The sequence below is a fragment of the Camponotus vicinus genome, unplaced genomic scaffold (genome assembly GCF_025532165.1).
Source record: "Camponotus vicinus isolate PSW18456_S1 unplaced genomic scaffold, iyCamVici1.0 SCAF_3, whole genome shotgun sequence".
Lineage (NCBI taxonomy): Eukaryota > Metazoa > Arthropoda > Insecta > Hymenoptera > Formicidae > Camponotus > Camponotus vicinus.
This window is the reverse complement of record NW_028141967.1, coordinates 84,989-103,720: the sequence shown is the minus strand read 5'-3', so window position 1 is coordinate 103,720 and position 18,732 is coordinate 84,989. Positions and strand designations below refer to the sequence as shown.

The following is an 18,732-nucleotide window of genomic DNA, read 5'->3' as shown; positions in this document are numbered from 1 at the left end:
TTCTTCGCGTAAAGTCTCTCGAGTTACCTCATCGCGATATTCGCATACCGTGTATCTTGTATCGCGAGATCCGTTGCTTGGCATCTCGCGTCGTAGAGGGTTGGGGAGGAGATGCGTATAGATGGGCGAGATGTAACGAGGCACAACTACGCTTGCGGGGCTTTAGGCTTTCTCCCCTCCCATGAGCGTGCGGCTTTGGCTAATGCTCGTCGCGTAGAGGTTTAAGCGGGAACAAGGCGAATCCACGGATCCGCGGGCGCGGAAAATCCACCGAGGGGATAGTCACGCGGAAATGCCTATAAACAGCTTCGACGCTTTCGCGCTCGCGAAACGACTAGGTGCTTTTTGCCTTTTTATAACGACGAAAATCGACGGATCTTGGCAAGATATAAAAGTAACAAACAGCCGTAAATTGTTTATATGCGAGTATTTTTTTATAAATCACTTTGCACTCGAGAATGACATTTACGAATCTATAAATTCCGAGAATCCGTGCCGTATCTCACAAAAATCCTATAAATTTCAAGACTCGTGGAGAATTCGAGAAGAGATTTTCCGCTGTTTGAAATCTATGAAAAATTGTCGAAAATCTGCGGCACATTTAAAATCCGCGGATCCGACATTTATATTCCGCAGATCCCGGCGGATGCGTAAGCTTTTCCGCGGCGGTATTTTCTTCCGAGGGCTATCCTATATACACGTACAATACATATGTATGTATATCCAGAGTAGTACGTATAAACGGGGTTTGCCCGAGCTCGGAGTTTCTCGCGTGGCGGAGGATTACGATATTGTACGGTTGAGATATGACAGGCGCGCCCTTTGTCTACCGTTGTCTACTATCCTTGGTCTTTCATTTAAGAACCAGGTAATAGCTGTCGTTGCAGCTGCACGTGACCCCGCCTTTCGTTTCGCCTTTCCTTCGCCTTCGCCTTCGCCTTCGCCTTCGTTTCCGTTCGCAGCGGACAACGAGGAAAAGATGGGGGATGTTTTATCTCGCCGAGATACCGAAATTTCACCGGACACCACCGCCCATCCAAAATTTATGCTCTTTGGTTTCATCGAATTTCGCGTAAATAAATAAATGCGAAGTTCAGAGTTTGGACAATTGGTGAGAAATCGACTGGCAAAATCTCTGGAACGGATAAACTTTCCTCTAGAGTTATATTATACATATGTGAAATTTATTATATCGTTAAATGTGTAATAAAGTATAAAAAATATTCATAAATTCACAAAATCCTTTACTTGGGAAACATGTTAATATACATTGCTTATGATTACAGATTATTATTAAATTAATTAAAATTATATATTAATAAAGAATCGCCCGAAAATATTGCGAATGACAATATTTTCATCTCTCTCTTTCGCTCCCCCTAAAAAGTCTACTTGTGCTCTTTTTATAACACTTTTTTCGTCGATATAATTAATAAAATGTAATGGTAGAATTTGGCACGATAAAGAGACACGCTACGTAAGGTTAACAAGAGAGTTCACTAATAAATTTTCGGTTTTTCTTCGCATCTCTAATTATAATTTTGCCACGTGCTAAAAAAATTAACATTACAAGATTTCGTTCGTGAGATTCTGAAATCTTGAGGAATGAATCTGAATCTTTCTACAAAATTGTAGCAAAGGAAATTCAAGGCACCGGGATAAAGGAATAAGACCATCCTGAATATATTCGATACCCTGGGAAAAAGATGTAGAGTGTCCAGACCAGCCACGCCAGTTTCCCAGTTTTTTCCATATCAGAAAAGCCACCGCTCGTAAAATCCTTCAATTGTGCTTTAATGTTTTTTATCCTGATTGTATCTCTACATTATATTTACGATTTTTTTTCTGCCGTTTAAATATTTTTTTACTAATGTGAGAAAATGGAATAGTGCAAGCAATAATGGGACAATTGTCACAATGGATAATATTATTATCGATATATTAAAATATATGTATGTAACAATCTAATAAGTTGTATTGGGGCTGTATAGTATCTTTACAAAAAAAAACGATTGAATTGAAAACATATTAATATTTATATTTTTTATAAATAAAAATAAATGAGGAAGGAATAAAAAATAATTAAAATTATAGGAATAAAAAATAATATAAATATCATATAATATATATAAAAAATTATTAATTACTAAATTTTTATTACGTAAAAATGTTTTGTAAAAATAAACTAAAAAAGTAACAATAAATAATAAATAACGGATAACGATAAATTTTTAATTTAATAGTACATAGTTTTTGCATTATATTTGCTGTTATTTACTTGCTGATTTTTATTGCTTACTTTTGATGAAGGAAATGAATGAAAAAATTGAAAATTTTCAACACGAACATGTCTTGTACATATAATTGAAAAAAAATGAATATTTCAAAATTTGCACAACCCCAAACTCCAGTAAACCTTAATTATATATATAAAAAAAAAGAAAAGAACAAATCTGTAACTCTTAAGATCGAAACTTGGTATAAATCAATCTTGAATTTTAAGTACTTTTAAAAAAATAATTGAGGTTTTGTCAAATTTTTTTTTTCTTTGCATACGAAACAATTTATTTAGTTTAAAATAAACTTTAACCGAGTATATATTTTGATCGGAAATCAAAATATATTTAAAGTTAAAAATTTATCTAATATATAAAAAAAAATATTGTTTTTTAAGTTATAAAAGAGATTGATCGTGACAAGATCTATCTCTTTGAAACTGGCGAGTTGGTGTGTCGGATATTTGAAGGAACGCGTGAAAAATGTATATATAAAAATACAGCTCCTTTCTCCGCGCTCGTATTTCTGAACAACGGCACGCGTAACATCCAAATGACTAATACATCTGTCGAAGATATATATATATATATATATATATATATATATATATATATACATTCGAGATATCGGGTTCTCGCTCGATAAAATGTAAAATTCGCGGCACACGCGGGAGTAAAAATCGCGCAGCGCGCGGAGTAGAGGAGAAATATACAAGATAGAGCTCGACAGTATCCGCCGTCACGTGCGTTATCGCGTAGGCGATATTTGTCGCACGTGACCTAGGAGCCATATAGCCGCCGCCGATATCTTTTCACGCTACATATCAAGACGGCAGCTCCTTTACCATTGTATAAGGGCGGAAATCATGCAAACGTAAGGAAAATTCATACGCGTTAAAAAAAAACGATATATTTCCTCTTTCATCTATACGAGAAAGGAGCGATATAAAAATATGAGAGAGAGAAATTATTTAACATGTAATATTTAACATGCGTAGCGTGTAAATATATCTTGATATCCAATTTCTTTTATTGTTTTATAAATGTTTGTTTTCATCGATCTTTGTCCAAGTTTATGCCAGCCAAGAATATAATCCACATCTCGTTTGCAGGAGAAACAAAGAGAGAAATTCATTTGAGTGGAGGATTGAAAGAGAGGGAGAAAGAGAGAGAGAGAGAGAGAGAGAGAGAGAGAGAGAGAGAGAGAGAGAGAAACGTTTCTATGGGAAAAGTTTCTACTCTCTGTGAAAACTTTGTTTTTCGTGGCGAGCCTTCCGCGAGCTTTCGGCAGAAAAGTCACTCGAGGCGAGCGACCACAGGCACAGGCACAGGCACAGGCACAGGCACAGGCACAGGCACAGGCATCGTAACGCACCGCTTTAAGCTATCATGGTTCTCGCTCCGCTTACCCTTGTTTTCTCCACTTTTATCCCTACCCTCCGCTTTACGCTGGATTAAAGTATCGGCGACGCCAAACCGCGTCTGAATAATTCAGGACGAAAGTTCTGGTCGTTCGATCCCGCGAGAGGAGTTCTACGGAGAGGAGAACGATCGAGCCCTGTCTAATCGAGCCCTGTTTTTTCATGTTGCAGGTTTCGCGCTGATGAGAATCGTCGAGGTATATAAGGAAATTCAGGATCAAGAGATGAACATTGTAAGTATATATATATTAATAATAAGATAATAGAATAAGAAAGTGACATTTTCTTCAAGATTGCCACATTTTTTTCAAATTTATGATTAACGGATTAATTTTTTTTTAGTTTCTTCTCTATAATTAATTGAGTAATTGACTTTTATAGAATTTGTTATATTATGAATATAAAATTTATTATACATATATACATGTATTTTTTTTTCATCAAAAGATGTTACAAGAAAATTTTGATTCATACTCCATTTCTCTATTGCAATAGGGTCTGTGTATATATATATATATATTCCAACATTTTTGTAGTAACGTCAAATTGGGATTTTATAATCTTAACAATTTCTCGTTACAATATAATAATTGAAGTAATATTTTTATTTATCGCGCGAAATTTCCCTCGTACAATTTTTTTTTAGAAAAATTCTTTACGATCGAATAATATTTCGAGACATTTCGTAGGGCAGCTAAAAGCAGGCGCATTGTCTGCCTCTCTCATTTTTTCCGTCCGTCGTTCATCCTGGCGCCGTCCATTTCCGGGGATTACGTCAGACGGTCGCGTCTGCCAAGATTCGTAAAGATGTCCTTTTCGCCATCGTGCAAAGCCTATGTATTGGAAACTCGCATCTCTTTGTTTATCTATATAGAGTGAGTCGCGAAAAACGTATTACGATCAAAAAGGACAGGTAATTTCTTGTGCAAAAATATAAAATAAAACCTTTTGTACGAGGCTTTGACTTTGAGAAAATTGATTTTTTAAGTTGGAAAATTAATATATTTATGCTCGCGTTTAAGTTTGAATAATTTTCGATAATGTCATGTTATCAAATTTATTTTGACAATTAAAAAGATGCATTTTTTCTAATGAAAAAATAAAATTTATGTTGACTCTTTACACACACACACACACACACACAACTCTTTCTCTTTCAGTAACTTGCAAATGGAATGTTATATGTATATATTATATTCATAATCGAAGCAAATTCGATATAAAATGTGACATAAGATTATTAAATCAGAAATTTAAAGAAATTAAAAGAAATGCATATAATTATGTTATTAATTTTTTAGATTTGAAGTTAACATTTTTAAAGCATCGTAGAAAGAAATTTTAGTTTACATTATAACTTATTTTTGCATGAGAATTTATTTCTCTTTTGATTATATATTTCTCCAGTTTATCTTGTATTCACTTGGTAAATTAAACTTTTAAAATTGTCTTTTACATTGCTCGAAATATATATATAATTTCGAGGGACTTTAATTAGGTAAAAAAAATCGGATAAAGAATAATTGATAAAATTTATAATAAAAATAAACAGTAGCTTTTAACAATATAAATAATAATTATTGACACACACACGTAATATTATACGATTAAAATATATAATACGTTATTACTGTCTACTTATTACTATCTAATCTTTTTATTCTTTTACAACTTGAGAAAAGATTGTTATTACAAAATTATTTCTCTTTTGCAAACTAAATATAAACTTTCCCTCTTTCTCTTTATGTCTCTTGGTCCTCTCATTGTCGATCTTACAACACCCTATAGAGCGATATACGGAAGTCTACGGGAATCTCTTTGATCCTGCGACTCGCCTGTGCTTGGCTCAGGGGCGACATTATATCCCGCAGGCGTTTCGTTTGAGCATAGAATTTCGTTGCGACCATAACGACATGTAGTTATTACGATTTCTCAGCCCTCTCTCGGACATACCGCCGCGCCGTTGCATTTTGTAATTTCGTTCCAGGCCGACCTCTCTCCGCAAAAATATCCTTGCCTCCAGCGACCTAACATAATATAATCAAACCTAATCTAACTCTAGCTCTACTCTACTGTAATCCTCATCTAATTCGGAACCGAGCAAGAAAGCTTCTCTTTCGCCACGGTAATTGAGTAACATCAAGTGTCTAAGTAAGGAAATAAATCAAGAAATGATTTGTCCATTACATTCCTACTGCATAAAAGATTATCGAAACCTTTGAATCCTCGAGGAAATTTGAAGAAACAAACAAGCCACGTATGTGTACGCGCGCTGCGTCATGATCCGCCGATGAAAAACGCACTCCAGACAAAGATTATCTCGAGCGCGTTTGGAAGAAGCAAGTGGAAAAAGTGTTGCGCGCGAAAAGAGAACGAGTGCCAAGTCCAATGGGGGATATGGAGTGAAACTCGCGTAGCTTGCATTACTTTGCAGCTTTCTGGCGGGCGTGTACCTTTTTCATCGATCGATAATTTTGCGAAATCGAGACTCTTGTCAACTTTTGAAGATTGTTATGTTCCATTATCGATCATATTTTCCCCTCCTTTTGCAAGTTGGAGATGCTTCAACTTCCAAGTATTGCATTGCGTTAAAGTGTGTTGCTCAATAATTATTCAATTAATTAAAAAAGCTTAGCTTTTTCTACATTTCTCTTTATATATAAACATTTTTTTATCAAATTTATTATGTAAAATGCAAACTTACTCCAAAATTTACAATAATTTATTTTCTCGTAACGTCACAGACGGAAATTGATAACAACATTTCCAACATTCTCCGTCTCTATTGATTTTCTGATATCCGGTCGTCCGACCAGAAGTCGGAGCGGAAAAACGCGCCGCGGAAACGCCATAATTATCGGTCGATGAAGCGAGGCAAAGTAAACTGAACTAAGGCCGCGAAAAAAGACGCTCGTTCGTTGGCTCGCCCGCGCGAACTCAACATGGCGGTGGCCACTCGCAATCAGATATAAAGAGCACTGAATTTCCCAATAAAAATAGGCGGCGTTCTCTAAAAGCTCGCGGATTAAATTCACGATGCGTAGAGATTCGTGTATTCCGCAGGAAGAGGGGAAAAAAAAACAGATAAAAGTTGGATCTCCCCTCCTCTTGTTCTCTTGCCCACGTATCGCCGCCATAGCAACGAGCGGCTGCAATCCGCCTACCTTTGAGCGACGTACAAAAAGCGAGGTAAAGGGCGCTCGAATTGTAAAACAAACAACTTGTTCGTGAAACGCGAGCATTCAGGGGAGTCGTGGAGAGGAGAACGATAGGAGCGTGGGGGGGGGGGGGGCGAGAGGGTTGCGAGGATTGCGAGGGTTGTGCATTCGAAGAGAGTCGATGGATCCGAGTGGCCGGCAAACACGGGGATATATCATTATCGCGGTTGGAAAATTATACCTCGCAAATGTTTCGGCGTGTTTGACCGGATGGAGGGTAACCGTTTGATCGCCGACCAAGATTTAAGGCGATCGAGCTCCCGGATGGGGCTTCGTTCTCGAGTCGAATTCAATCTTCGAGTCGAGATTCTTAGCAAGACCGAAGACAACATTTCTCGATCAAATAGGCCAAGCTGGCAAAAGTCAAGCTATCAAATTCGATTTGTCAAATGCGGCATTTTCGAATGTTGAAACTTAAAGTCGGCTAAATCTGGATTATCTGGAAATTCGATTTCGTTACTTTGATATCTATTATATATAGTTGGGTCTGAGCGCTTTGTAATTTTCCACCTCGTATATTACTATATCGCGAATTTACCGTCTCACGAATACAAAGTCTGGCTTTGCGTTACCATTATTCGAAATTTCACGCGTCGCTTTTACGTTCGTTCTTTCTTATCGCTCTTTCGGGATACTAATGAAAAGGAATAAAGAGCATCTTTGTCGTCGTCACGGCATTTTCACCCCGTCGGGGTACATTCAACCAGAGACCTACTCTTATTCGAGTATAAATTAAGTCTGGCTCGGGAGAGACTCGTAAACCGCGCCTAGAACTCACGTAAAGCGGAACATGAGACTCGGTGCGGAAATAAAGAAACATCGCTCTCTTAATCTTCTCTCTCGCTAGCCCACAGTAGGAAGCGCTATTTCTGTCTTTGCTTTTATCATTAAATGTTAAAAATATGCTCCAACGTCCCTTAATTACTCGTTACCTTTCTTCTTCTACGCATAATCATTTTATTCGTAATTAATATATTTGAAATTACTTTAGACATTGCATCGGTATTTTAATCCATGCGCGCTCTCTCGACAACATTTTTTTTTCTACGTTTTCAAAAGAGAGAACGTTAACTATAAATTAATGATAAAAGCATGAATAATTGAGAAATTTTATAAATAAATGTTATTTTTATTATATAGAATTTTTTATAATATTTCTATTATATATAGAATGTTTTTTTTTATCTTACTCGACGTACGCGCTTATATTATGATGTATCAGAAAATTTGATGTAGATTTAAGAAGAGATTACTTTGAACGAGTATATAATATAGTTGTAATGTTTCAGACGATAGTTGTAAATTTAAAAAAAAAGAGGAAAAGAGACGAGAGAATAGTGATAGTTTACTTTTGAATAGATTTAAATTTTTCAAGTCTTTAACAGTTTTCCTATTATATTATCCGTTACGTTTTTCAGCTGAAAGCATTCTACGTGGACCTGCTAGTGCCACTGGAGACTAACCTGGAAAAGGATACGAAAGTTGTTCAGGTAAGTAAGCCACCGAAACTGATCCCCGGAAGGGACATTACTCGTCCCCGAGTTCCAGACTTTTGGTGACGATGAATAATGCAACGCTGGGGATGGACTTTCAGAGCGAGCAGAAGAAGTTTCTTCAGCAGCACAAGACTAGATCCGAAACCTACAGTAAGGCGGCCGCGACCATGAAGAAACAAAGGAAGAAATCCAGAGCCGCCAATAAGAGTGGCCTCGCCATGGACAAGGAGCTGAAGAACATGCAGATTCTCGAAGAGGAGAAGACCAAGCTCGATGCCTTCTGCGAGCAGAGCCTGAAGAATGTAAGTAACGAGCGATACATGTACAATAAGATTCTATATATCTCCATCTATTATACATTATATTATTTATTATCCTCGAGAAAATCTTTGTGTCATTTATTATTATTATATAGAGCATAAATGTTGGAAAAGTGAATTAAACGATAACACACTTTTACAAGTGTAAAATAATACATGTATATTATGCAAAGAGAAAATTTGTGGAGAAAACGAATGTAAAAGTGATTATTATAAATATATTAGAGACGACAGACAGAGATGATGGATTACGATGAGATGGATACCGATGAGATTCATTAAACGGAGCGAGTCCATTAATACTCCGACCTTCTTTTCACAGGCGATGACTCAGGAGAGACGACGATACGGTTTCGTGTTGGAGCGACAATGCTCCTTGGCGAAGCACTATGCGAGTTTTCATGAGGTTGCACTGGCCGCGCTTCATCCCTCGGTTGATAAATGGCGCGAGGTTGCCGCCACCAGGGAATATTTGCCCCAGTCGGTGGAGGACATGTTCGCTTCCAGACTCAGGGTAAATTCGTCGACTGAGTAAAGTTGATCGCGTAAATCTCTCGTAACGATTCACACCTGGATCCGAATTGATCCAAGCGCCAAGCACCTATCCTCGTATATTTACGAGATTTTGCTTCTTGTTTCAAATGTATCTGGATAAAAGATGAGGAAATATTATAAGGTTTCATATCTAGAACCAGCGCCAGATTTAAAATTACCTATAAACATAATTTGGAAAAGAGATGATGATAAATTCTCCTTTTCATGCATTTTTCAATACTTTTTAAACTAACGACAAAGACGATATATTTAATTTTTATATTTATATATAGGTATAAGCTATAAAGATAAGCTATAACGCGCAATATTATTTTGTCTAAATGTAAATATACATCTAGATTTTTTATCCAGATAATGGAAAGCGCCGCATTAATATCCGCAATCTTTCGAGCGGACGATAAAAGTTTTAACATATTTTTTAAACTATATATATAATTTATTTTATGTATACAATTAATAAAGGATGTCGCGCGCAATGTTTACAACTGTAAATTACAATTTTATAGCAATTTACATCTTTGCAGCAAACATCATTTTGGCCGGAGGATGAGGAGAATGGCGGCTCCGAATTGACGACGATGAGCTCGCAATTGCGAAAGACACGAAGCATGGACAGCTCCTGCTTAGAACTGCGATTGGGCCCCTTGCCCGGGAATCCGCAGTCGTCCGGTGGCCATCTCGGTCCAACGCCGCATCTTCCCGCTGTCCTTTCCAGAGCGAGGTCGGAGGCCAATCTGCACGCCTCGACATTATCCCTCGGCCCCGGTACGTCGTCTTGCTGCTCTTGCTTTTTTCGCGACAATGATATCGATTTTTGCGCCACGCGCTATGCGCTCGTGCTGAAATTTCGACACCTTTCCTTCTTCCTTCTCCTCGATTCGAAATTAAGTAAATTGAGCTCCATTCCCTCTAAATTAATTTCTACTAAATCATGTTAGATTAAATAGAATCGGGTTAATTTGTAACTTAAGCTACATTATATGCACTTATCATAGGCCGAATAATCTCTCGAAATAATTGTACTTTAAACGGTTAAATTGCACGCTATTACAAAGTATAGATACCAGACAATTTCGGCAATTATTTAAACAAATTAGTTATTTGAATTAGAGTTGTACATTTATTAAAAGTTAGATTTATAATTATATGTATGTCGAGTGATTTCTTCTTTTTTCAATTGAATTTAATATAATAAATATAATATAAATTGAAGATATATTTTAATTTAAACTAGAATTATATATATATATATGTAATGAACTGCTCGTTTGTTACATGGCATACGACAGCAACAGCGAGCCATCTATAGAACGGAAACGATCGACCAAAAAAATCGGCGGAATGGAACCAGTCACAATGACGTTTCCGTTCTCTTTTCGCGAGTGCTGTCGTGCCGATCGTATAAATTCCAGTCGCGATCAGATTCGGGGACTCGCGTCGAAATCCGAAGCTCTCTCGAACGGAATCAGGTCTCGCGTGCAATAAAAACGGAATATGCTTTCGTTTGTGCAACGCGACCCGGGCCCGTATTTCATCGTCGTGGCGTCGCATGTCACGCTATATAGTCCATTATATCCGTTATTACACGTGCTGTGCCTCTATGACAAAGTTTTCTGTAGATTTGTTTCTCTTTGGCTACGCCAAGTTACGCTATCCCTGCAAAGAATAAATTAAAAATCGTTCTCGAGAATAAAACACACACACACACACACACACGCACAAACACAGAAAGAGAGAGAGAGAGAGAGAGAGTTTAAGTTTAAATATAAAGGAAAGGAAGATATATAATTGAATATAAATCATTCCATTACATTTGTTATAACGATGAAATTGTGATTTGATTAATCTCTTCTGCGCTATACCTTTACAAATAATTCAACATGGAAAATTAAATCGTAAAATTATATATGTACACACACACACACACACACACACACACATCAGTGTGTTTCACATTTAACGTCATATATTTGTGTCAAATTAATTTACCATAATTTACTTTTATAAATGTTTGTAATAATATACACCGCTGATATTTCTCTCGCGGAGAGAGAACCTGTCTCTCCTTTATTTCCAATGTCCCTTCGGGGGTGCGATACCCATTCCACTCTCCGACATTCACTCTGACCATCGTTACCGTTCGCTGACCTAATTGCCCTGGTTTACCCCGAAACTACCCTCGCATTATCCCGGGCTCATCCTCATCCCCCGACAAACCCTCTTCCCCCTACGTCCCTCTCGCAGACTCGATCAGTTACATAGCGCTTCTGGTTTCCAGAGGTTCCAGAGACCCCACCCCGACCACGATCCATGGCACCCCCCGCGTCTCGCAGCAGCGGTGGTGGCACCGGAATCGGCGCTGGGGGTTGGGGAGACGCCCCTCTTGCCAGAGCTCTCTTCGCCTATCTTAGCTCGGGAGAAAATCAGTTGAGCTTTTTGGAGGGCGATCTCATCGCTCTGATGGGTGAGTTAAATCTTGCGATGTTCGTCGATCCGATACGCATCATTGTTTCGGAACTGTAGCGCTTAAGTGCTTGTAGCTCTCGTGGTTGGCGCGTAACAAAATCATAGAGATCACAAAGGATCAACGACTGCACTTGAGCTCTTTCCATCTTTCAATCTTTTCTAAGAGAGATATCGAAAAAACTTGGTTTACTTGGTTTTGATTGTAATTAATGATAATTATTTCTTATTAATAATTATAAATTTATCATTACATTAAATAATTATAATCTAAAATAATTATATTTATTTATAATCTAATCACAATACAATTACTTACTTATTAATATCGAGGTAATATCAATGATATCTCGTATTGCGTTATAATAGAGACAGTTGACTTTGAAAATTCCAATGCAGCTTAATTGCAAAAGAATGTTGATGAGGATAAGCGAATTTTGCGTCGCAAATTTGCATATTTTTCATTATTTTTTTTTTATCAGGAGACCGTCAGAAGGGATGGCAATTTGGCGAAAATCTCCGCACTCAAAGCTCGGGATGGTTTCCCTTGGCGTATACCGAAATTATAATCGACGATATTTTAGGGTGAGTAAACCTTAGCCAAATCTCAAGGTACAAGAATGCCGAAATTTCGCACTTGTGCACGTTGTAAATTTTGATGCGCAAACTTTATGTTTATACCGCTAATTTAACCATTGCGGCGTTGAAACGATCGATACGCTTGTTATTTAACACTTAATCGCGTCTTTAGAAAATTTCTCGAGTGCGTACCGAATTGACTTGTATTATCGAATTGCACCAAGATCACCGAGTCACGGAGCGAGCAACGGTAGGACCCCGGATTTGCAAGCCATCCCTCCATGCAAGCCACCTCCCTCTCGACCGCCAGTCACGCCAGCCGGTATCGACGAGTCATCCGGGGGTACCATGGGCGCAAACGGCAACTCTGCCAACAGCAACAACAATAACAACAACAATGGTAGCTGCGTCGGTACGCCGACCAACAACGCGAGTGTTCTGGCAACTCCGACAGCACGTCAATCGAAATCGGTAAGCTAATCGATTATCAACGATGTGTGTTTCTGCTTATTCTTATGCGTCTCCGATGCATCATACATCGATTTATTTAATCCAGATTAACACCCCTCCTCCTCTCCTTTCGACCAAGAGACTTTCTTAAATTATTAATTCAAATTCTAAAAAACTTGTGAACATGCAGGCTTTATCACAAAACATATACATGCAGTGACCAAGATTGATTGGGACAAATGTAAAAGAGTAGAAAAATCAGTTCGTCTGTGTTTCAGGTCCGTCCATCAGGTACACTGCCTGCAGTGCTGGCCGGAGGACGAAGGGTGCAACCGCCCGTGCCTCCGGTGCCACCTCCAGCGATGACGTCCCTCCATAGCAGCAACGACAGTGGCTTTTCCAACGAACCCCCGGTGCAGCCCGACGTCGATTACAGCGACGACGAGGCGTTGAGGTAAACCACTCAAAAGCTACGTCTCTTTTCCGGTCGCAAATTTATTTTCACTTCTCATTTACTCACGCGACCTCACGTGATTCTAGTTGGATTTTCTATATACTTCATGTGTAAAGTGTAAGAGAGCTATGTAAATTACATTTCAAGAAAAGTGAGTTTTTTATTTTTGCTTTTCATGTATACGAGATAAAAAGTGTCATTTTTCTGATTTTATTTGAAAATAATACATATATAATTGTGACAATAATCAATTATAATAATAAGAAAACAATAATTACAGATGAATAAATTAAAGCGTGGCCTGTGCGCATCTGTCGGAAAGAGATTTTTTTTTCATTCTCACAACTCGCGAATTATTTTAAAAGAGAATATAATTATCTAAAGAAGAATTTACGCGCGTAATTTACATAGACTACATCAAGGATGAAAACCGGTAAAATTTTATTGACTTCACATGAAACGTAGACGCGGAAAAATTATTCCTATATTTCTGACAATACAAACACAATATATAATATTGATGTACGATCATTCTTGATCGTTTTCGAAAAGACTGTTGTACTTGGGAACATGTTATGCCTTGAGACACGTTAATTATCTTTTTAACAAAAGTGAGATTTTTTGTAGCTCAATTTCTCATCACTTTCTCTTAATCGTTATCTGTTTGTAATTTGAATAATAACATGCTCATTACAATCATTTAGTTTTCAATTTTTAAAAGATCTTTGCAAAAATTTAAATACATTATAAAATTCTCTCGTGTCAGATATGTATGTTCAATTTTAATTATTCAATATTTATTCAATTATTTCCCGCAATTTCTTTAATTCTAATATTGTTTCACATCTCGAGTGAGATTGTTGTAACTAGAGATGTATATTTGGAGAATCATTTAAGTATCGGTATACCCATTTTATTTATTTTTTTATTATAATATCTTAACATAACGAAAAAAAGAAAGAACAGATTCTAAAGCAAAATTAATTAATTTGTGGTGGCAGCAGTAAAGGGTATATTTTGCGTGAAAAAAAATCTGCAAGAACCACTGTAATGTATTTTATATAAAGTTTTTATATAAAATTCTTTTATACTTTAGGGACTTTAAAGAAAATTAAGATATTATTTTTTAAAAATTACACATTTTTATTTAAATTTGTAAACACTTGTAACTATTTATAAATACAACATGTGAAATTAAAAAAAAGACATTAAGCAAATTCTAAAAATTAAAGCAAAACGTTCTCAAGCATCATTAATCTTCCTTGTCTCTAACATCTCTAATATCTCTAGTATATTAATCTCAACGTAATTATACCGGTTTCGATCCTTGATTTACATTAATTACACATAGAGTATCATACTATATATATCGTATTATATATATATATATATATATATATATATATATATATATATATATATATATACATATATCAGACCCTTTCGATTCTCTGATATTTTTGCTTCTTCAACGTTACGCTTTGATAATTAGTGCGAATTAGTGCACCTTTGCTTTGTCCTATTCAGTGCGATTAAAGAAGTTTTATATCGTTGTAGCTTTACCATTCTGCTTTCAACTGTCTGTTTGTAATTGGTACAATTTTAACTCCTCTTTCACCCTGGTTTTGGCTCTCTGCACTCAATTTGATTGGTTTGTTGCGCTATTGCGAAGAATAAAGACTCGTTGGTAATGAATGCTGTAGACGTGCGCATTTTCTTCTCAGAGGATTCTGGCAATGTCGACAATTGCAACTACAATTTACAATAATTTCGGATAAAGCGATATCGAATTATAGTCATAATTCATGAATATAGAGGAACTTGTGTAGTATATCCATCTAACTTACTTGTCAATTGCTACGCGCATGACAGCTAATTTTGCGATATTATGTTATGTGTGTACGCTATCCAAGTGGAATTTAGGATATTTAAATATTTAATGCTTTGCTTATTGCAATATTATTATTGCGATTGTCTTTTAGACATTCTTTTAATAGCAACTTGTAATAGCAACATTAATGTTCAACAATATAACATAATATCACGATTGGTATGATAAATCTTTTTCTTTGGCACTCTTTATTCTAAATTTCATCAAGTACATTTTTATTACATTTGTTTTCCTCTCTTTTTTTTCCTTTCTCGATTTAAGCAAATGATTATATTATCTATTTCATATTTGGATAATTTATTCATTATGACCTTTATTTATTATGCAGTTTTACGATCATATTTGTGTCGCAAACTCTTCCATTTTATACATCAATGTTAAATATTTCTTTTTATCTTCTCTATCACTTACGAGAGCTATTTTGCTACTATATTTTTACACGTTTTACTTAAAACAAAATTGATTAGATATTTTATTCATCTTAATTAGCTGTAAATAATTTATTTATATGTCTCACGAATCAAACTCTTGATCGCACTCTCGGATCTTTTACCTGGAAAATTAGTTATTTCCGTTTTTTTCGAAATATGTATCTCTCCTTCTTGTAGATACCGCATGCGCTATCGTGGTCGCTGGAAATAAACCGCCGTGGTGGTGGTTCTCTGCATCTTCACCAGCCTCTACCTTTCTAATTCCTTCTTTCCGCAACCTGTTTTTTTTTTCTTCTTTATTGACCGCGCCGCGCACACAGACAACGGCGCCGGAAGCCGCGAAGCGGAGGGGATCGTCCGTCCTCAAAGGACGAGAAGCAATCCAAGGACTGGGAGAACGACTCTTGGAAGACGATCCCGCGGGATGAGAAATCCTGGCAGCTGTATCGCACGGCAATGGATTTATGGGCGGAATCTAAAGCCAATCGGACAGGTCAAGAGGACTCGAAAAAGTACTTCGAAATGGCGAACGGCGACTTTGCGCTGGAGAATGTGACGAAGAAGAGGAAGAGCAAAAAGACAGCGGCACAGCAGCCGAACGAGCGACCTAGCCCGAATCAGCGCTCAAAGATGGCGGATGAGCGGAACTTGTCCGCTGTTACTCGCCACGACGATCAGCGACGCGTAGATAAGCGGACGCAGGCGGAGACCGAGGAGGACGAACTCGAGGAAGAGGACGAAGAGGATTTTGGCGTCGAATGTCATAATACGAATAATAATAGTAATAGTAATAAGTTTTACGGGAGCAATCAGCAATCTCAACAAGAGCGAAGAGGAGGAAACGGTTTCGAAGTAGACAAATACGTCAAGTCCTCGTCGAGTTCGTCGTCAGAATCCGACGACGAGAGTACCATCACCATCCCGGAACCGGGCCGTAAAGTCGAGCATATAGCGCAAAAGCTCGAGCAGACCGCGCAAAAGTATGCGCGCGAGCATAGCCCACCCAAGTTTCTCGAACGCCGCGAGAGAACGAGCACGGCGGAGTATAAGAGTCTGGAGAGGGAAACGCGGGAAGCAGCTTTGTCGCGCGAACGTCGCGAAAGATCTGCCGTAGAGTATAAAAGCTTGGAACGTAGCCGGGACGGCCAAAAGAACTTGGAGCGCTTACGCGACAATCGCGCTCTGCGAGATGACGAGCGCACGTTGAGGGAGGACAAGCATTCGCTTGAGCAAAGTTGTCGCGAAGACAAGCAAAACTTTGGACGGTTGAGAGACGACAAACAGAGCTTCGAACGCGCAAGAGAGGACAAACAAAGCCTCGAACGTTTAAGAGAGGACAAACAAAGCCTCGAACGTTTAAGAGAGGACAAACAAAGCCTCGAACGTTTAAGAGAGGACAAACAAAGCCTCGAACGTTTAAGAGAGGACAAGCAGATTTTTGAACGTTCGAGAGAGGACAAGCAGATTTTTGAACGCTCGAGGGAGGACAAGCAGAGCTTTGATCGCTCGCGAGAGGACAAACAAAGCTTTCAGCGATCCCGCGAGGAAGCGCAGTCGTACGAACGAGCCCGCGCTCGTTCTAGGAACGACCAGGAACGCGCGTACGCGAACACGGAGCAACGAAGGGAGGTAACGAGTTACGAACGAACGTTCGAAAAAAATCGCAATAGGATGGTCGAACGATTGTCCAGTCGACGATTCGAACGGCCGCGACCGCCGTCGCAGGAAGCTCCGGAACGACCTGTAGGACCCTACCGAGAACGCAGGTACTCCGATAAGGAAGAGGCGATTTATGGAGAGGCCGGCCGATACGGGATCGATTCGCTCGAGAGAGATCGCGGCTACGAGTCAAACTTCGAGACAAAATTGGAAAGATCGAAGGTGATTGAGAGACATGGTTATCACGCGGGTTTGCATGGCCCGGGTCTTCAGAAACGGAACGTTGTACCGAGAAGTAGCGAGCAAAGTAACGGCGATACCAATAACAACACGCTCAAGATGGATCGAAAATCCCCGCGACAGGGCCAAATTACCGCTATGGGCCACCTCGCGCAAACAGGCAGAGCTTTCGAGGAACCAAAGAGCCCGAAGCTCGTAAAGCGGACCAAGTCATTCTGGAAATTCCGTCGGGATTCGGAAGTCTTGGAAGGTATGGCTCTTTGGCAGCACCGCTCTCTCGTGGACATTCCAAAGATGATTCGTAAAGAGGACAAGATGGCGGGAAACGAGGAGAAACAGAGAAACTCCGACGGCGGTAGCCCGAATTCGAGTCTGGGCAACAGCGAGAGCACCATCACGAACGAGCATCGACACGAGGAGCCGAAACCGGCCGAGAGAAGTCACGTGCCCGACAAGACGGATTACTTTGATGATTTCCCGACGCCGGCGGAACGGCCCAAGATTACGGAAAGATCGGCGTATAGAATTCAGCAGCAGTCGGAGGAACGTGCGTACTTTGTGGGCAACGTGTCGCGGAAGGCCATCATCGAGAAGGAACGTAAACGTAGTCTCGAGGCGAAGCGAAATATGATTGTGGCCGAGTTGAAGGAGAACAATGAGAGTAAGCGGAACGAGATATCGATGCACAACAGACGAAACTATGACGAAGAGGAGGACGCGACGTTGAACTTTAGCGAGACTGAGGCTTCCGATGAGGAATCTACGTATAGCTGCATCGTCGTTAAGGATCAGAGCATACCGGAGAAGACACTGTTGCCGAGGACTAAGCTGAGAAGAGAGTCTGATCGAGATAGAAATACTTGCGGACCCTGGTACGATCTTTGGGGCATGGACGCATCTGTTAACAAGAAAAAGAGAAAGCAGAAGCAGCAGTAAGACGAGCTGGAATGGGCCGATGTGAAATGATATTATTACAAAGATATGTTAAAATTGGCTAAATGTTGAGTTTGAGTAACAAAAATGATGAAGAGACGAAACACTTTGAAGCAAAAGTGAGAATATTAAACAGAAAATGGAAAGGGAGAGAATGAGAGAGGTAGATAGATAGATAGATGGATAGATAGATAGATGGATAGATAGATGGATAGATAGATAGATAGATAGATAGATAGATAGATAGATAGATAGATAGATAGAGAGAGAGAGAGAGAGAGAGAGAGAGAGAGAGAGAGAGAGAGAGAGAGAGAGAGAGAGAGAGAGAGAGAGACGCAAAAAGAGA

General features: G+C 38.7%; 1 protein-coding gene across 3 annotated transcripts in view; it reads left to right on the top strand.

Annotated features, from left to right (window-relative positions):
• Irsp53 (Insulin receptor substrate 53 kDa) overlaps nt 1-18,732 on the top strand; it is a 79,253-nt gene extending 60,521 nt beyond the window's left edge. For all 3 annotated transcript variants that reach the window (XM_083093514.1, XM_083093511.1, XM_083093513.1), the window contains exons 5-14: nt 3,869-3,930; nt 8,334-8,405; nt 8,510-8,713; nt 9,054-9,245; nt 9,811-10,051; nt 11,565-11,750; nt 12,232-12,334; nt 12,553-12,799; nt 13,057-13,232; nt 15,875-18,732. In XM_083093514.1, coding sequence (XP_082949640.1) covers nt 3,869-3,930; nt 8,334-8,405; nt 8,510-8,713; nt 9,054-9,245; nt 9,811-10,051; nt 11,565-11,750; nt 12,232-12,334; nt 12,553-12,799; nt 13,057-13,232; nt 15,875-18,389 — 3,998 coding nt within the window. In that variant the 3' untranslated portion in view covers nt 18,390-18,732. The remainder of the gene's footprint in view (nt 1-3,868; nt 3,931-8,333; nt 8,406-8,509; nt 8,714-9,053; nt 9,246-9,810; nt 10,052-11,564; nt 11,751-12,231; nt 12,335-12,552; nt 12,800-13,056; nt 13,233-15,874) is intronic.